The following is a 17,310-nucleotide window of genomic DNA, read 5'->3' on the forward strand; positions in this document are numbered from 1 at the left end:
GAGACTTAGAAAGATGAAGGAAGGATGATTATCATCTATGAAAAGAAATGTCAGCTGACACATGAAGCCAGCACTGCAGCCACGCCAGCTGTCACATAGTGAGAATTGCATTGAGCGTAGAGTGAGAATGACTAAAAACCTTACATTGAGTTAAACATTTCATCTCATAATGAGAACAGCAGATTTAATTTAATGCTAAATCGATGAATGATGACCTTATCATATTTGAATGTTCTAAATCTGATATTATTAGGGGCATGCGAGTATCACGTAATGTAGTATGTACATTAGTTATTCAGGGTTCAAATATTATTTTACATATGTGGTGTATGGTTTACAATAAGTTTGACCTTTCCAGTCATAATGTGGTGTGAAATGTGTCAGTTGACAGGAGCCTTGTTGTCAGCTATGAAAAAAGAAAAGGAAGAGAGACTAAAAATAAACCTGTTCTTTCCACCGTGTGGTTTGGTGAAAAGTCCAAATATGTATCGGAGGTCACTCAGTAGGATGAGGAAATGACAGATAACAGATGATAAATACGTCAGTAAGACCTGCTGCGATGGAGGTGTTGCCAGGCAATTTGAAATGTTCCTTCGCCAAGATTTGACACAGACACAGGTCAAATAGATTTTGCAACTATTTCTGGATCCAAAGTACCTTTATCATACTTATTCATGTTACTGATCACAGAAAACCACTAACAGGATGCTCAGTATGGTTTGAAGTCCAATGTTCCTGGTACTGACATTTCAAACTTCTATATATACCAATACTGCTGTGGAGTGTCCGTGTGCTTTTTGGCAAACTTCAGGCGTGCAGCAATCTTCTTTTTAGTAAGCTGCGCCTTCCTTCGTGATGTCCTGTCATAGACACCCTGCTTGTTCAATGTTTTACCTACTGTAGACTTGTGAACATGGATGTTAGCCAGTTCCAGTGATGCCTTCTTGGCTGTCTCTCTGGGTTGTTTCTTTACCTCATTAATGAGTGTTTGATGTGCCCTGTGGTCATTTTGACTGACCGCCCACTCCTTGGTAGATTAGCCACAGTCCCAAAGTGTCTCCATTTGTAGATTGTCTGCCAAACTGTAGACTGGTGAATTTCTAAAGTCTTTGACATCACTTTGTAACCCTTTCCATGATGTAAATCAACAATTCTTCATTGTAGAATCGACAATTTTTCGATCAATCACCAAAAGGAGCTTTCGGAGGATCTATAAGAATCGTTCTCTTGTGCGGAGTAAACTAAACACATAACAGTGTAACAGTTGAAACAGCAGCAATTCTCTAAACCCGTAGGTTAGTCCTCCCTATACAAATTTTTATAAAATATTAGCATAATAATATGAGACATAATTCATCTTTATATCATTTGGTACATTTAGAAATTTTATTAGAATTTCAAATTAAGTTCTGTTCAGCAAAGTTTGTCTGAACTATGTGACTTTGTAATGATGCCATCAATTGTGTGGACTAAAGAAATGGTGTGTTACTTAGTAATAACATGGCTTTAATAAGCAGGGCATCTATTGATGCTCACAGGGTCAACCACCGTGTATTCAGTCTCAAAAGCAACAGGCCTGTTATTAATCCTCACATTTCGCAAGCAGCCCACAAATGGTGATGACACAGGGAGTTGGCTGTACTTTGTTGTTCCTACATGAGAAAGAGAAAAAGCAGAAAAAGATCCTGTTGTTTCCTAAAGACTTCTCTTCTTCAAAAGATTGGATGTGTAATATTTGATGGATTTACCTCCAATGTATAGTGACTGCTGTGTTGTGGCGTATGATTTGGATGTGGAGGGAACTGCTTTCTGCTCAGACATCGAGTCCACTGCTAGTTTAATCACTTCACGTTGTTTGGATACTGAAATACAGAAGAATTTCACAGTTAGAGCTATGACTTTTGATCAAGTTTCTCCAAGTCTGGAATGAAATCATACCTGTAACCACATGAAATCTTTCATCACAGAGGCTTTGACGTGGCCTCACGGTGACACTGACAACGCCACGACCATCGTTCATTTTGACACCCACCTTGTGAAAGATACGTTTCGTAACATACTGCTGTTTTTTCTTTTGAATTTTTTGAATTTGGAACTTTTGAATGCAATGATTTACCGTCTTTTCTATTAAAAACACACTGAGGCTAGTCTTGTTACTCTGAACATGGAAGAGAAGACCGGTCAGGTATTGAGGGCGCAGCTCGAAGGCCAACACAAAGTTAGCTCCAACAGAGAAGTAATTGTCTGGAACACAAATTTTTCTCATTAGATTTGAGGTCAGTGTTTGTTGTCGACTTGCATTCTTGCACAGACAACAAGGTAAAACAACAATACATCAAGATTTACGAAATAATACATCAAACCTAAAACAATGTGACCGCCACCAAAATACGTCCCCAGCCCTGCGCTCCACTCCACACAGGGTAACGTTTTGTGGCTCGTTTCAGGATCCCCAACAGCTACGTCATTCATTTTGAAATTCCGCACACAGCCGATAACACTGCTCATAGGAATATTGTGTCCCTGTCGGGGGTGGGGGGTCATATTGTATGTGTATTAATACTGGGAACATGCATGACACAGCAGCTGATTGAATAGTTAAATACAAAGTCAGTGACTGAGGTGTGATACAGACTTTTGTGGTTTTGCTGTGCAGATCACCCCCCAGGTACACAGGGTTTTGCAGGGCTAAAGACGATCCCTCGTCGTTAGTTAACCGACCATCAGTCACACGAAACCCATCAACCAGCAGATGAAATGTGCTCTTCTCCACACTGAACTCAACCTGCACACACACAGACAGTCGAGTGAGTCAACGATCATTGTCAAACATGTTCCAGGACAATCACTGTAATCACATGAATCCAGTGCCTGCACCGAAACCGTCCAGTCACATCCTAGTCAACGTAACTATACAGGAAGGCCTGTCAACCTTTGTATTTCTCCTCACACTGAAGTCTGGATGAGACCTGTGTTTACCTGGTCTAGCCATAGTCTTTAATTCTAACACAAGTTGCAAATGTTGGCATACCTGGCTACATAGCTTCAGTGCTAACTCAGTAATTTCTAAATTCAAGTCATTAGCCACAGGTATATGTGTTATTTTGTTGGATTACAAGTTATGTTGGAGCCAGGATAACACAAGAATACACAATATCATCTCTGTGTTGCACTAGATTGATTTATGTACATTTACCACACTTTATTTTCATAATTGCAGCAATCTTGTGCACATTTAAATGCCTTTACAGGGTTTGTTAGTCTGAAACTAAATGTTGAGTGGTCTGTTACTCTGTGCCAGTTGTCATCATTGCTCCTCTGGTTGTGCTGGATAGTTCTGTTTTGCCCAAGTGACATCCTGATCTTCCCGTTGGCGATGTACAGTGCCAACAGGGGGATGACTCCTCTCCCAGCGACGTGGAAGATCAACCCTTTGGACGACTTGGTCTTTACGTCAAAGGAGAAGTGAGGCCTAGAACGCAGGAGGAGGACAGCAGTGAGGTGTCTTTGTTGTTCATATCAATGAGTTAATGACTAAGTGGATGAATTTTTATCAGACTATAGCTCAGCTACAGTACCGGTAATTTAGGTCCTCTTGTGGCAGGGTGTAACTGAGCCAGCTGTGCTCCTGGTAGAGGTGGTGTTCACCCTGGTGTGCTCGCCCGCCTCTGCACTGGCTGCCAGATGGAGCCTGAATCGGACACGCGGCAGAGAAATGACCTGTGTGACTGTTTAAGTCTACAGGAGCATGAAAATAGTGCTGTAGAAATAATGGCTTGTTGTGCTCACAGGTTTATGTTTCTGGGGGGGTTCCAGCACAGGTGGTGGTAAAGATTTGGCGCGTTGTGGGTGATGGAGACTACACAGGCCGAGGATGACGTCTTCCATTTGTGATAGTGAGCCCAAATCAGCAGGTATAAAGCTCTGCTCAGGCCTGTGTCAGATTAGAGACTTTTATGCACAAATTCATGTTCTCATTAAAGGATGCACAGCTTTGTTAGAACAGAATGACAGTTTAATAAATGTAAAAAATGTCTTATGTATCCAAACCTCCTGGAATAAAGGTTAGAAATGCAGCTTGTGAAATTCTCGCCTTGAGAATTTCTATTATTTGGCACGGCATGGTGTGATTGTTCCTGAATCACATTCACATTATCAATGCTGAGCTTCAACCTGTGAAAGCCACGAGAGCTTCAGTAATGTGCTTTTAATTTAGGTAAACGTATAATTATTGACTAAAGGATAAAGTATCTCACCCTGCTGGCCTATTCGCTGCAGACAGGTAGTGCCAGCTTCCATCACTGTACCTTTTATCAGACTTCAGGGTATAATTATCGCTCTTAAGTACCACATAGCCATCAGCCAGGGACAGCTGAAGGTCGTGGACAGAGGTGGAAACCTGAAGATGAACAGAGAATACTAAAAGGGATTATCTTGATCTTCAGATTCTCATTTACAGCTGGATCTGAGGCATTGTTTACCTGGGAGCTGCTCCTGAGAAGTGTACCGTGTCTGCTTGTGGTTCTGAAGCCCAGAGAGACTCTGAGCGGCGATTCATCCCGAACAAACAGGGATTCAACAGGCAGAGCTGAATACAACGTAGCTGCACGAACACCCTGCCCAGAAAGAAGTATTAGACTGTGTGTTTAAATGTCCTTTATATGGTGACCATATGAAAGAGTATGTTTTGTCAGTTCAAAAGAGAAAATTGTCAACAAAAAGCTCAAATTTTAAACTGAAAGCTGAAATATTTCTAATAATATACCCAAAACTAACCAATCAGGTTCATTTGTAGGCAAACTGACATACTATACGGACCCCATTGCATTTGAGTTCACAATATTTTTGTAGTAACGGCCTAAAAAAAGCTATGAAAATAGCTCAATATCAACAAGATCTTTTTCACTATCACCAAATACTAGACTAAACTATACCAATTCAATAGGTTAAAATATAGAAAACTGCACAAATCCTCCTCCATCTCCTTCAGTTTATTGCAGTGTTTAGTTTTGTTGTCACGGGGGGAATCACTGCTGTTTGCTGTTGGTCTAACATCTGCTGTTATCTCTTTTTCATTCTTCCTCATATTGGTGCTGTGTGTGCTTGAGGTGGGAAACATATTTGATTTACTCTTCATTTACACCCTTTGTTGGTTCAAGTGTAAGTTTGATTCATGTATAATTTTTTTTCTGGACTGATTCCAAACAACAAAAGAAATTCTTATTATACTGAGGAATTAGCTGAGGATACCAACACTAGTATCAGTCTATTATCTATCTTCTCTTTTCATCATTCTAACATTCTCCTTCTTTTTGCAGCTAATGATCATGTGCCGTGTATTTAGACAAATGTAATAAATCTTTTCATCAGTTTACCAGTAGTGAGACTGGACATCCATCACTGACACCAATCGTCCTGTTGTACTCAATGCTCTCACTATCTGCTGTCAGGAGGTCCACACATCCTCTCAGTGGCGGAGCTGTGATGTTGTGTCTGAGATTCAAACAAACAGAAACAAGTGAGAAAAGCAAATTTGATGATCGAAAACTGTGAATGCTGCGCGTGTCTTTTGTGTTACCTCTGCCTCAGCTCTGCTGGTAGACCCCCGATGAAATAAGTCATGTAGCTTGTTTGAATGTGATCTGCAAATATTTGCTGTGCTCCATACTTTACAATAAACTTGTTTGCAATACTAATTGCAAAGAGTTTGTCCTGAGACAGGAAACAGACTTTAGTCATCAGTCTGTAAATAGAAAAATTCAAGAAATGAAGTGTAACTACTTTTGATTTATCTTACAAAGAGAGAAATTCTTTCAGCGCTCTGAGCTCTGAGCTGTTGACCTGCTTGCTGTCCTTGAAGCACCAAGTAGCCTTTCTCCACAAACACATAGAAAACAGACTCCTGGAACATAAAACACAACATCAACCACGCATCGACTGGTAGAGCACTCTACTACTTTTTAAATTCTGTTCGGTTAAAACCATCATACTTCATTCTCTATGTAGAATAACAAAGCGTTTGACTCTCGGCTGTTTGTGTGAAATTTGAACAATCTTCGTCTTTTCTTGTCTGGCTCCTTCATGTAGGCCATGCCGTAACCTGTTCCATCAAAATAATCAGACCCCTCTGACTGGGGAATCCTAAAGAAATGAAAATTGATCTAATCATTACTTGAACATTTCTGGACACTGCAGCCAAAATCCCCTCCATAAACAAGTTCATCATTTTAAATCCTTACTTAATATAAGGCTGCTTTGCCTCCATATTGACTGCATGCTTGTAGTTGAACAGGCAGACAGGATTGTCATTGATGTAGGAGAGTCTCATTGCTCCTCTGTATCTGGGGTAACGCAGCTCCAGTGGAGGCTGAAAGAATAAAACAAGGAGAGGCTGCGTGTGATGAAATAAATGAGTTTGACAGAGCAATGTCACAGTACGGGACAGCCGCACAAAAGACACGTGTATGTGTATTATATCAAACTGCTCACTTCTTACTAAATATAAAATCGAAATTAAAAAATACTCTGAGTTACAAAGTCAAAATTCTGATTTAAAAGTTGGAGATGGTCTATAAAGACCTTGTCACTTAGTCCTTTTCACAGTGAAAGGATAATAAAACAGTGGCAGTGAGTGGTTACCTTAAACTGTTCAGGATAACCACCCACATAGAAAACAACAGTGTCTGGGTGCAAGTCAAGGACACCGGTCATCGTGTCTGGAAGGTTGCGATTAGGAGGGAGACTGACGGGCTTCTGTGATGTGAAGTGCTGTGTTATGTTAACTTCTGCATCATGGTAAACTCTGCAGTGGACACAGACACAGTCAGCATGTTGCTAAATGAAGGAAACACCTGAGTTTGGTACCTTTTCAGTGGAAACGTGGACAATGTTCATTGTTTAATTTCTGTCATGCATGTGGAGGACCTGTGGAAGACAACTCTGTCAAAGTCGGAGGAGTTCCCATTGGCGGTTGTTGTTATTTGACTAGTTTCAACCTCATGGACAACTCCCCCCAGCTTGTAGACACAGGTCAACACATTGTTTCTGATGGCCATCCCAATGTAGTCTCCAGAAGCCTGAAAAGAAGTCATAAGATGACACATTCAGAGGGACTGTGTGATTCGACATCACTTCTCGCTGTGAGGAACACTCACGTCCTTGTTGCCCAGGTAGAAAACAAACAGGTTGGCGTGCTTATCGTGGCGTTGCTTTCGTCTCCCGTCAGCCCTGGAGGGATGGGTTTGATGGCGATTCAGAAGAAGATCGACAGCTGTGAACGCTTTTATGTCTTCAAGGTTCTTCGGTGGATGAAGCTCAACATGATTCTTTCCATTGAAAGAGGTGGCAACAGGAAGCTGTGGGGATTCAGAAAGAAATTATATGCATAAATATAGATTGGTGATGCTCAACATGTTGACAATCATTTGTGCCGTAGCAGATACTGGGCAACATTAGCATCCCTTTGATAAATGTATGGTAAATTAGTCAAATGGTAGAGTAGGGTACGATGCCTGCTGTGACTGAAAATGATACTAAATAAGCAGTGAGAGGGAACCACAGCAGCAGGTTAGTGGCCTAGAAAACAAAAGCAATAGACTGAAGTATGCCCTTCAGCTGTAGTCAGGTGATAATCGATAATTATTTTAACAGCTTTAAATTATAGCTTACCCTATTAAGGAAGTTTCTTGTCTCCTCTATCACATCCTTGATTTTCCTTATGCTTTCTGTTAAATTTGCACCAGGAGGCAACTTCCTGCTGAGAGCATCAACTTGTGTGAGGTTGTCTTTTAACACAGGAAGACCACTGTTTATGTTAATCACTAAAAAAGATGCAAAAAGAAGTTACGTAGTGCTAGAAAGATTGTTTTTTAAATTAAAGAAAAAGGGGACTGGTATATTTTGAGAACACATTTCAACTCTCAAATGCTCACATGTCTCTTCTGCATCATTCAACGTATTATCTATATCAACACTGGTTAAATTTAGTCTTTTCACTTCCAGGTGCATTTTCTTCAGCCCGTCTGTTATATCTTGGACTGCGGAGTTAGAGGCAGAAGCAGCTGTTTTCGCAGCCTCTATCAGACGTTTTGTGTTACCTGAAATTTAGAAGAAAAAAAAAATTATCTACAGTAACATGAGTAAACTACACAACCTGCAGCAAATGTCACGTGAGCCACTGACCTCTTCTGATCTCTTTCAGGTCATCTGTGACTGCTGATATGTCCATTCGCAGTGATTCTCTTTTTTCCTTTAGTTTATTCATTTGGTTTCTGTGGGTGTTCACTGCCTGTGAAAGCGCTGTTCCAAAGAAATTGAAATGCTTGTCATCCTCCAACACAATCTATTGTGTGTAATATCTAGAATAATGTGTGTGATTCAGTTTTTTTGCTTACTTTTAAGCTCCCTCCGTGTCTCTTTGGCTTCTGCCTGTAACTGAGTTGAATCATCCTTGAGTCTTTCAGCCCTGGTGATCCGACCTCCCTCCTCCGCATCCTAAATTACAGTGAGAAAATCACATAGATATTTTTGATAAACAATTACAATGGTTTAGTATGTAGGTGTTCATCAAGAATGGGTAATAGCACTTGAGTTACCTTCAAGGCTTGATCAGCAGCCAGCCTGAACTCGTTTGCTGCCATTTTTACCTCGTCTATGTCATTTATGATGCTGTAATAAGCTTCTCTAACCAGAACGCTGAGCAGATCAGTCATGCTGGTAGCATTAAGAAACACCCTGCAACAACATCCACAATGGTGTGTTAGCGTCACCATATAAACAGTCGCTCTTAGTGTTAAAACTATCTTTCTCTTTTATTTCTTCATCTTTAAACTCACTGTTGAAATGCTGCTGCCGCTCTGCGGAGCTCTTCTGCATGCTCCTCAGCTTCAGTTACAATATCCACTTTTGCCATCATTTGGAACATCTTGTTTAGCGTTTTAAAGAGTTCCCACTTGGCACCGTCTAGCTGAGCCGCCTGATTCTCCAATTCCTGCAATTTACACAATAAAAAAAAACTCACAGCCTCAAACTTGTCTACTGCAATCATCTTGTTGAAAAGATGCCTGCTTACTTTTTTAATTTCCTGGAGCGCTGAAAAGATGTTGGTGATGTACTGCAGCACATCTTTAGTCATTTCAGTCACAGGAAGGAGCGTACTTTGTTTTTTCTCCAGCTGAGTTTGGAGATGCTGAAAACGATGAACAAAGAGGGATGAAAACATCAGTATGAAACTACAGAATCTAACATTGTACATCAGAAAGCTATGATACAAACACTGCATTACCTGCAGACGTTGCAGGGTAGTACTCTGCAGGTTAAAGCCTTTTGTCCTGTGGACAGTTTCCTCTGCATGTGACAGTAGCTCCATCACTTTGTTCAGAGAAGAGTCTGACACAATCAGAGAGTCTGCAATCTGACTGAATACAGCCTGCTGGGTTTCTTTGGATGTAGTCATGTTGTTCCTGATCAAGCCAAACACTGAGGACAACAGACAACAGATTGATCTACTCGTTTAATTATTTCATTAAATCTTTATCTTTTCATCAAAGTGCAAATTTATTCTTGAATAAATGGTTAATTCTTGGAAGTGGCCTTCACTTTGAGGAATATCCTCTATTCCACACACTGTGAAGTGAAGTGAATGTGGTTGACACATTTCACATTAAGGAAACAAACACCAGTGTGACTCCCCTCATTTCATCCATGTACTGCAGAGAGCGACGGGTAAATTAATTGAAGGTTTCTCACATGCATGCGCCTCGTCCTGCTCTCTGAAAGTGTTGTCCCTCTCGGCCGTGCAGCCTGTTCTTCTCATTTCCTGCACGATGCGCTGAGCCCCTTCCATCATCCTGGCTTTGTCATTTTCAGAGAGAACCACGGACCCCCCAGGTTTCATCACAGATAGCTGTTTCACCAAATCTGACAAATCACAATAACAGCTTTTGCAATGACAGCTTTTATATCTGGGGCTGAGGTTCACTTTGACATAACCAATACATCTTTTTCCATAATAAGCCCCACAAAGTCTTGAAGTGCATATGTAGGAATGATCAACATGACATTACTGAATTGAAGTTAGAAGTTACGTAATGTATAATTTCCATGAAATGTCAACACATTTATATTTGGATGATATCGTGTACCTTGTATTGCTGGAAGGAGCACTTCAGCCTCAGAGAGGAGATCTCCTGCCTTCAACATTGTTTCACTTGCATTGTGTAAAACATTGCCCAGCTCTGATACAGTTTGAAGTGTCTGGAAATCATTTGTAAAACCAGTTTCACCAGTTAGGATGGCATTGGAAACAGTTTTATGGTTTTTCACTTTCTGATGCGTATGATGTAATCTGTTTATGAAAATACCTCCCGCAGTATTCAAACAATAATTTGCATTCACATAACGATTTATTAGAAAAAGTAATTATCCTCCTAAACTCCTGATGGAGTTTCAGTTTGATTAACTGAGCGAAATTCACTCCAGGCACCTCGTCAGTCAGTTGACTCACGTCGGATCTGACAATATGCATGTCTGGCTCCAGCTGTTCAACTTTTGGATCCAGGTGTCTCACGGCAGTGCTGTACCACCTAACCAGAGTCTGGAAAACAGGGGTGATACACACTTAGAAACATTGATTTATACTACAAATATAACAGAAGTTGGAATCTTTTTCTTTTTGGCAAATAGTTGAGCTCTTTACAGAAAATGTATTTTTATATACTGCGTGTACTTCTACCTTTGTTTTCGGTGTGGTATCCTCCAGCTTGGTAAGTCGTGAGAGTGAACCAGGACCATGACTGATGTTCTGCAGATGTTGTTTCTGTAAAACCAAACCATCGTCCAGCTCCTCCAAGTCAACCAGTGAAGTGAAGGTGCAGCTTTCACATTCTGTTCGTACATAATGAGCTGTAGTTGAAAGGCTGTGTGCTTTCAGGTATCTCTTCATCTAAAAACTGAATTTGAACACAAACTCACCAGTGCAGTCGTCACCACAGCTGCTGTTACCAGATGTGATGCATTCTGTTAAAAGGAACCAGTGTTAAAGTTCATCTCTAAACTGACTTTAGTGTCATCAGCAGTACTATTTTTTTATTACAGTAATGTCTTTGGTCAAAACTGGGGGCATGAGGTTAACACAAGTTAAGATGCTACAGGTTGCATTAGGGGAAACGTTTATCCACTAAGTACTAAATGTCAGTTCAGTCGGTCTTTTGTGTGTCGCCAAACATTATGGAAGTGCATTACTACTAAAGTACTCCTTTAAAACATAGTAACTATCTTTTACATGTGTGCAAACATGTACTGTACATTTACCTCCAGTCAGAGAATCACAAACATTCAGTGTACCATGCTTGCAGTCGCATGGCTTGCAGCTGCCTCCAGTTACCATTGGATTACCGTAGTACCCATGTGAACACCTTTAAAGGAAGCAGAAAAACAAAAAGGAAAAGGCTTTTTTGTTTTGTACTTTTAATCATTTTTATGAGGACATGAGACATAAAAACTATGATTTACACTGCAATATTTTGTTGCGCTAATAATTATAATGTTGAAGTGTAAACGGTATTTGATGATCTATCACATGTTGCACAGCAGACAAACCTCTCACATCTGGCTCCACCGTAACCACGTTTACACAAGCATTCAACTAGTCCCGGGCCGATGTCCAGACAGGCCAGCGCGAAGCTAAGAAAGAATAAATAACAAGGTTTATACTGATACTGAGCTTTAGTTGAGCTATGTACTGTGACACAGAAAGCACTGACTTGCTCCATGTGAAGGGACATGGACAGGCGCGGCAAGTCCTGTTGGCTGCGTTTCCATAGTAACCCTCTTTACACCGCTCACACTGGTCACCAGTTGTGTTGAACTGACAGTTCTGGGGGTCGTTTACATCAAACAGAAAATGATAATCATATTTTGTCTGCTTGGTAATGTGGCCGTGAAGGCCACAATCTTTATGTGTAAATTAACAAACCAACGTGTGTGTGTGTGTGTGTGTGTGTGTGTGTGTGTGTGTGTGTGTGTGTGTGTGTGTGTGTGTGTGTGCACCCACCACGCAGTTCCCTGTATGTTCATCACACTCATTAGAGAGTTTGTTGCAGCTACACGGCACACACTGACCCCTGTGTGGTCCAGTCTGCTCTCTATAAAAACCAGAGCCACACTTCTGTGTGGAAACAGAGAGCTGAGCTGTGGACTATGGCACAATCAGCACATGCAAACACTGACCTGGTTAGGAGAAGCGTGTTATCACAACGTAATGGCACAGTAAAATGATTAACTGCAAGAAATGCTAATTTAATTTGTTGTACACACAGATATGTTACAGGGGAGATATGCCTTCACTAGCCTGGGTTGTAAGTAGGGGTGTGACGTGGAGACAGAGAGCAGCACGTGGTGATAAACACATTGAAGTGAGTGTGTTTTGAAAATCCACATTATGTGCTCTGATGGAATTACTCAGCATGTTTTCTTTTTAATTATTTTTGAGACCCAGTGAAATATACTGTATGACTGATAGTGGTGTTCATCCATCAAAAGTTCAAACTAATTCACTAATAAGACTAAAATGAAAGGGTCAGAATGATTTCAAGTTCAATACTAAATAACTAAATTGCATTAAATAAACATGCGTGCCACACAATATCCAACAAAGACAGACGTTACCTGAGTGATGGAACCTGCTGTTTGGTTGCCGAAGGAGGGATCGCAGATCTTTTTTGTGCTGCGCGTCTTAAGCTGGGTCTGATTGTGTCTGTCATGCCAATACTCTGGATGTTTTGCAACAGAGGCACAGACTTTGGCAAAGCACAGCAAAAACAACCACACAACACTGCAAACCAAAGGTATATTCCACTGCATTATAAGCTTTTCAATAAGCCTGCCAGTGAAAAAAGTCTCTTCTCCAGGTACGTTAAGCCCCAGCGCAGCTTTGCATGAAGAAAAGCTGGAGCTGTAAGAAACAGTGAGTGTGACTGAGATCAGTGGACATGTGGGTTCAAAGTTCTGTGAGGTGTGGTTTTACTTGCATATATCAAAGTCTTTCAGAAGACGTGTGTTTTGTGTGTGTGTGTGTGTGTGTGTGTGTGTGTGTGTGTGTGTGTGTGTGTGTGTGTGTGTGTGTGTGTGTGTGAAATGACAAATATGCACACAGACACAGAAAATGCCTGTATTAAATGACTTTATTATCAACTGGTCAGCTGATGGAATATCGTTAATTAATACAGTAAAAGCCAAAAAATGTCAAAATGAAAAAACAAAAAACAGAGGGAGGTAAAAGATTTATGTGCACTAAAAACACAAAGCACCGTTTTATTCTGGAACACCGAGGACATCAGGCTTCGTGTTCATTTCTACCAACAAGTGTTACTATAAGAAAAATACCAAAGTTTTGCAGTCTGAAGAAACAACATTAAAAACAATCAGTGGCCAACATTGCTCAGTGAATCATTCAGTTTACACTAAGAGTGGTGGTGACATATCACAAGAAGGACTCCCTGATCTGCTTCAAATAAAATACTGTGGCTACAAATGACAGAAACAGCAGAAAGTGGCACAGCAAAATTTAGTTTACATTAACATGCCCTTGTGAAATATTTTCTTCTAGAAGCTTGGTGAACTTCTTGGCACACCCTGTCGCCAAAAAATGTGGCTCCCATGCAACTAAACTGCAAACATAATTATATTTTTATAGTTGTAGACTGTAGAATGCAATTGCTACCAATGTTAAAAATGTTAACATTTACTGACATGTTCCACATCAATGTGCTTGACATACACATCCTCATAAGTTAAAGCAAACACTACAAACGTTCACTATAAAAAACATCTTGCATTGCAGTTACGTTTCATAAGAATGTAATTTTTAGGAGACAAGGTTGAATAGGAAGTCACACTAGGCAGTGTTTACTGTCTATACAGGTTTTATGCAGCTTGCCTCATAATTGTATGCAAACCATGGCTCTTATACTGATGGAGGAGGTTTAAGAAGACCAGACGGTGCAACAGATCGACCTTCCTCCCGTTTGGACTCCCTGACTTTCTGTCAGGCTCAACAAGTAGTGTCCATTATCCACTACTGCAAGTTTGCTTCCATTACAAAAAGGTTAACCACCATAAAACTGTTTGTCACACTGGAGCAACAAGTGACAGTAGCAAAATGGGTATTTTAATACTTGCTAATTCAACTTTTTATTTATTAAATATTTCTGTCAAATGAGACATACTGTAGCTTTGCTTTTTCATTTTTTTAAATTCTTTTTGTCATATTTGGTGACTTCAAATCATCGTCTACAGTCAGAAAGTTCAGCAGAAGGTTTAGAAAATATGGGTACAAGGAGATCTTTATATGATCCTAGCTGTCTAAGCAATGACTGATGTTGTTTTCTGGAGCTCCACTGACAGGCCGGAGGAACAGCATTAACACTCGCCTCTGAAACCGCTCCTCACAATCACAGAGTAGGGTACAAGGCGTAGCTTGCAATACCGCAAGTGTTGCTGCCATCCCGGACCATTCTCATGTAGCCGCCTTCACCCCAGCTGGAGCCCCAACTGTAAACGAAGAAGCAGGAATTCAAATGATCATAAACAAGAAACCAATAACATGCAACTATCAATGGAGGGTTTGTGATGAATTGTTGAGGGCTGAACTGACCTGTTTTTGATGATCCAGTAGTCTTGTCCTCCTTCAGAGCCGTAACCAACCAGCAGCACTGCATGACTCAGATTGTTGGGGTTACAGTTGGACTCCTCATATATTCCTGTGAAGAAATTTGAAACTTGCATGAACTGCCTTTATTTTACCATTAGGGTAACAACGTAAAAACACAACTTTCACATATTATCACCTTTCAAGTTAATAATTATCAGGGGTTTTCTCATTCTGAATGATATCTTTCACATAGATGTAGTTAAATATATTGAATAACCATAGATTTTAGAAACATCATTAAAAGGCCACTAACCTGAACTGTAGAACATGAAGCTTGCATGATTTGCATCAATGCCTACAGTGATTGGACCAATAGTTGCCACGGCATCAGCCAGAGCCTGCTCATCTCCTTTGGGTATGAACCTGTAGTCTTTGATATGAGCAACTGCAAGTCTGTTGTCGTAGTAACATGGCTGGGTATCCTGTTGGGAGATATACAAATTTAACTTTAACGCCAGCCTGGGGAAAAATTATTGGACTGTTTCAACTGTTCTGATGAAGGCAGAGCCAGCAGCCTCACCACTGAGGTGTAAGGGTAGCTGGATGACGACTGCAGCCCGTTGTTGATCACGTAGTCATAGGCATTGGCCATCCAGGCACCACTGCAGCCAAAAGTACCGTATGATCTGGAGCAGTCCACCAGGTTTTGCTCACTCAGCGAAATGAGTTCACCTGTGTTCTTGAATATTTGTCCCTCAATAGCTCCCGTGGTGCTGAAAGCCCAACATGAGCCACAGAAACCCTGTGAAGCACATGGAAAACATTTTAGTTTTAGTAAGTGTGCACACTTCAGGTATAATCGACTCAACTAATAGACTCAAGTGAAGTTAGGAATGGCTTACCTGATCTTTCACCTCAGTGACATAACCCATCTGCCTGTAGTCGACAACCGATGCGTCTACCTTTGCAGCATTGACACGCAGCCTTTTGGCAGATACAGTCTTCCCTCTCTTCACAAACTGGGCGTTGATCCTGGAACCTTGTAAAAGCTGGTATTCTTGTCTTGTCTACACAAAGAAAATATAACAATAACTCATGCTGGTAGCTGTAGTTTGGCAATTCAGTTATCTTCATTTACCATGCAAAGAAAACATCAAGCAGCGATTTGATATTTTAAGCAATATGCTGTCTTGTTGGTGAGAAGATTGAAATCAACTACTGTACATTAAATATTGCACAAAGCTGCAGCCAACTGCTGGTTAGCTTAGCTTAGCTTAAAGGCTGAAAACATCTAATCCACCTCTAAAGATCATTAGGTACATTTGAAATGTATGCTTGTTTAATGCTGAAGACATTAAACAGGGAGAAACAGAAAAACATATTAAATGTGTTTTGTTTGTTTGTTTGTTTGTTTGTTTGTTTGTTTGTTTGTTGTTGTTGTTGTTGTTGTTGTTGTTGTTGTTGTTGTTGTTGTTGTTGTTGTTGTCATTGACAATTGTACTATGTTAGGATTTTTATATTTGATCAGTAAGCTTTAGAAACATATTCTTTCAACGTCACCAAGCCTTAATATTTACCATTAAATACCCTTAAAAACATGATTGTGATTGTGAGCAGATTAAGAAAATCTCATCCTCACCAAGTCTCCATATTTATTCATAGCCATGGAAAATGGCCTCATCCCCATGAAAAACCTTTGATTGTTGTCTTCAATGATTCGCTTGTTGTCCTCCCAGATGGCCTTCCTTTGTTTGTCGTCCTGCGTGACAACACCAAACACACCAAAACGGAAAATTGAAACCGAGCACTGTTGGTGGTTGTATTTGAAGATGAGGAGCCAGTCTCACCAGTTCATCGTAGATTACACCATAGCTGCTCTTCCAGATCTCCCACTCAGTCAGGACCATCTCATCTGAGTCCGACATCACCTGGCAAGGTCCACACAACAGGACAGAGAGCAGAGCTGCTCTCAGCAGGAAGCTAACCTGCTGGACTGCAACTACAAGCATAACAATTATGGAATTATACAAGGTAGGACACTCTGAGCCAAGTTCTTTGCTCTAAAGGTAAAAACTTTGGAGCTAAAATCCTGCCAATATGACCCTGTGAGCTGAAAGTGCATTTAGATTACATGATCACTAAAATGCCATGAAATGTAAAACCAGTGATAGTTAATAGATATCATGAACAATGCAAAGAGCCTTAAATTGCTTTCATTTAGCAAAGGTTATTCAACCTAAAGCTGCAGCCACAATAACAGTGTTAACTTAATAAAGAGAGCCTCTTCTATATGAAACACATCAGCATCTACTGTCATGTCTCATAACATTTAATAAAACCCAATAATAACCAATATGCATTTTAAGATGCCTTTTCAGGTTTGAATTGTTTTCCATTTAAAATTTAAAATAAAAAAAAGCCTGAACAGCTTACCTGCATGTTTTGTTTCCATGTTTTCAGAGCTACTCTGGACAGTGACCTGCTACAGACTCACTGTCAATCCTTCTTATATAGCGTCGCAGCAAGTACATGTTTCCCCTATACTTTTACTGAATCCCTAAATCAACGCTTGTGGCAGCACCTGTGAAGAACATTAGTCAACAAAAACAAGATGCTTTCCCTGCTCCTCCTCAGTAATACCTCATTATCATTTAGAGAGA

General features: G+C 40.4%; 2 protein-coding genes across 2 annotated transcripts; both read right to left on the reverse strand.

Annotated features, from left to right (window-relative positions):
* Nucleotides 1-1,421: 1,421 nt before the first annotated feature.
* Nucleotides 1,422-2,032, reverse strand: LOC113152271 (laminin subunit alpha-4-like). The gene is made up of 3 exons (XM_026345413.1): nt 1,939-2,032; nt 1,749-1,862; nt 1,422-1,652 (listed from the first exon to the last, which is right to left on the reverse strand). The coding sequence occupies exons 1-3, from the start codon at nt 2,018-2,020 to the stop codon at nt 1,507-1,509; spliced, it is 342 nt and encodes a 113-aa protein (XP_026201198.1). The 5' UTR covers nt 2,021-2,032; the 3' UTR covers nt 1,422-1,506.
* Nucleotides 2,033-14,426: 12,394 nt separating this feature from the next.
* On the reverse strand, nt 14,427-17,102 carry cts12 (cathepsin 12). Its single transcript, XM_026345692.1, has 8 exons — nt 17,084-17,102; nt 16,498-16,649; nt 16,290-16,409; nt 15,553-15,717; nt 15,231-15,452; nt 14,964-15,132; nt 14,654-14,759; nt 14,427-14,550 (listed from the first exon to the last, which is right to left on the reverse strand). Exons 1-8 carry the CDS (start codon nt 17,100-17,102, stop codon nt 14,451-14,453), a joined length of 1,053 nt encoding a protein of 350 aa, XP_026201477.1. The 3' UTR covers nt 14,427-14,450.
* Between the last annotated feature and the right edge of the window lie 208 nt (nt 17,103-17,310).

This window comes from Anabas testudineus, chromosome 4, assembly GCF_900324465.2.
Source record: "Anabas testudineus chromosome 4, fAnaTes1.2, whole genome shotgun sequence".
Taxonomy (NCBI): Eukaryota; Metazoa; Chordata; class Actinopteri; order Anabantiformes; family Anabantidae; genus Anabas; species Anabas testudineus.

Coding starts and splice junctions, on each gene's coding strand:
- LOC113152271 (XM_026345413.1), bottom strand. CDS start 2,020: ATGAACGATGGTCGTGGCGTTGTCAGTGTCACCGTGAGGCCACGTCAA. Junction 1,863..1,938: donor AAGATTTCATGTGGTTACAG/GTATGATTTCAT, acceptor TCTGTATTTCAG/TATCCAAACAACGTGAAGTG. Junction 1,653..1,748: donor GCAGTCACTATACATTGGAG/GTAAATCCATCA, acceptor TTTCTCATGTAG/GAACAACAAAGTACAGCCAA.
- cts12 (XM_026345692.1), bottom strand. Junction 15,718..16,289: donor TGAATAAATATGGAGACTTG/GTGAGGATGAGA, acceptor TTCTTTGTGTAG/ACAAGACAAGAATACCAGCT. Junction 14,551..14,653: donor TACTGGATCATCAAAAACAG/GTCAGTTCAGCC, acceptor CTTCGTTTACAG/TTGGGGCTCCAGCTGGGGTG.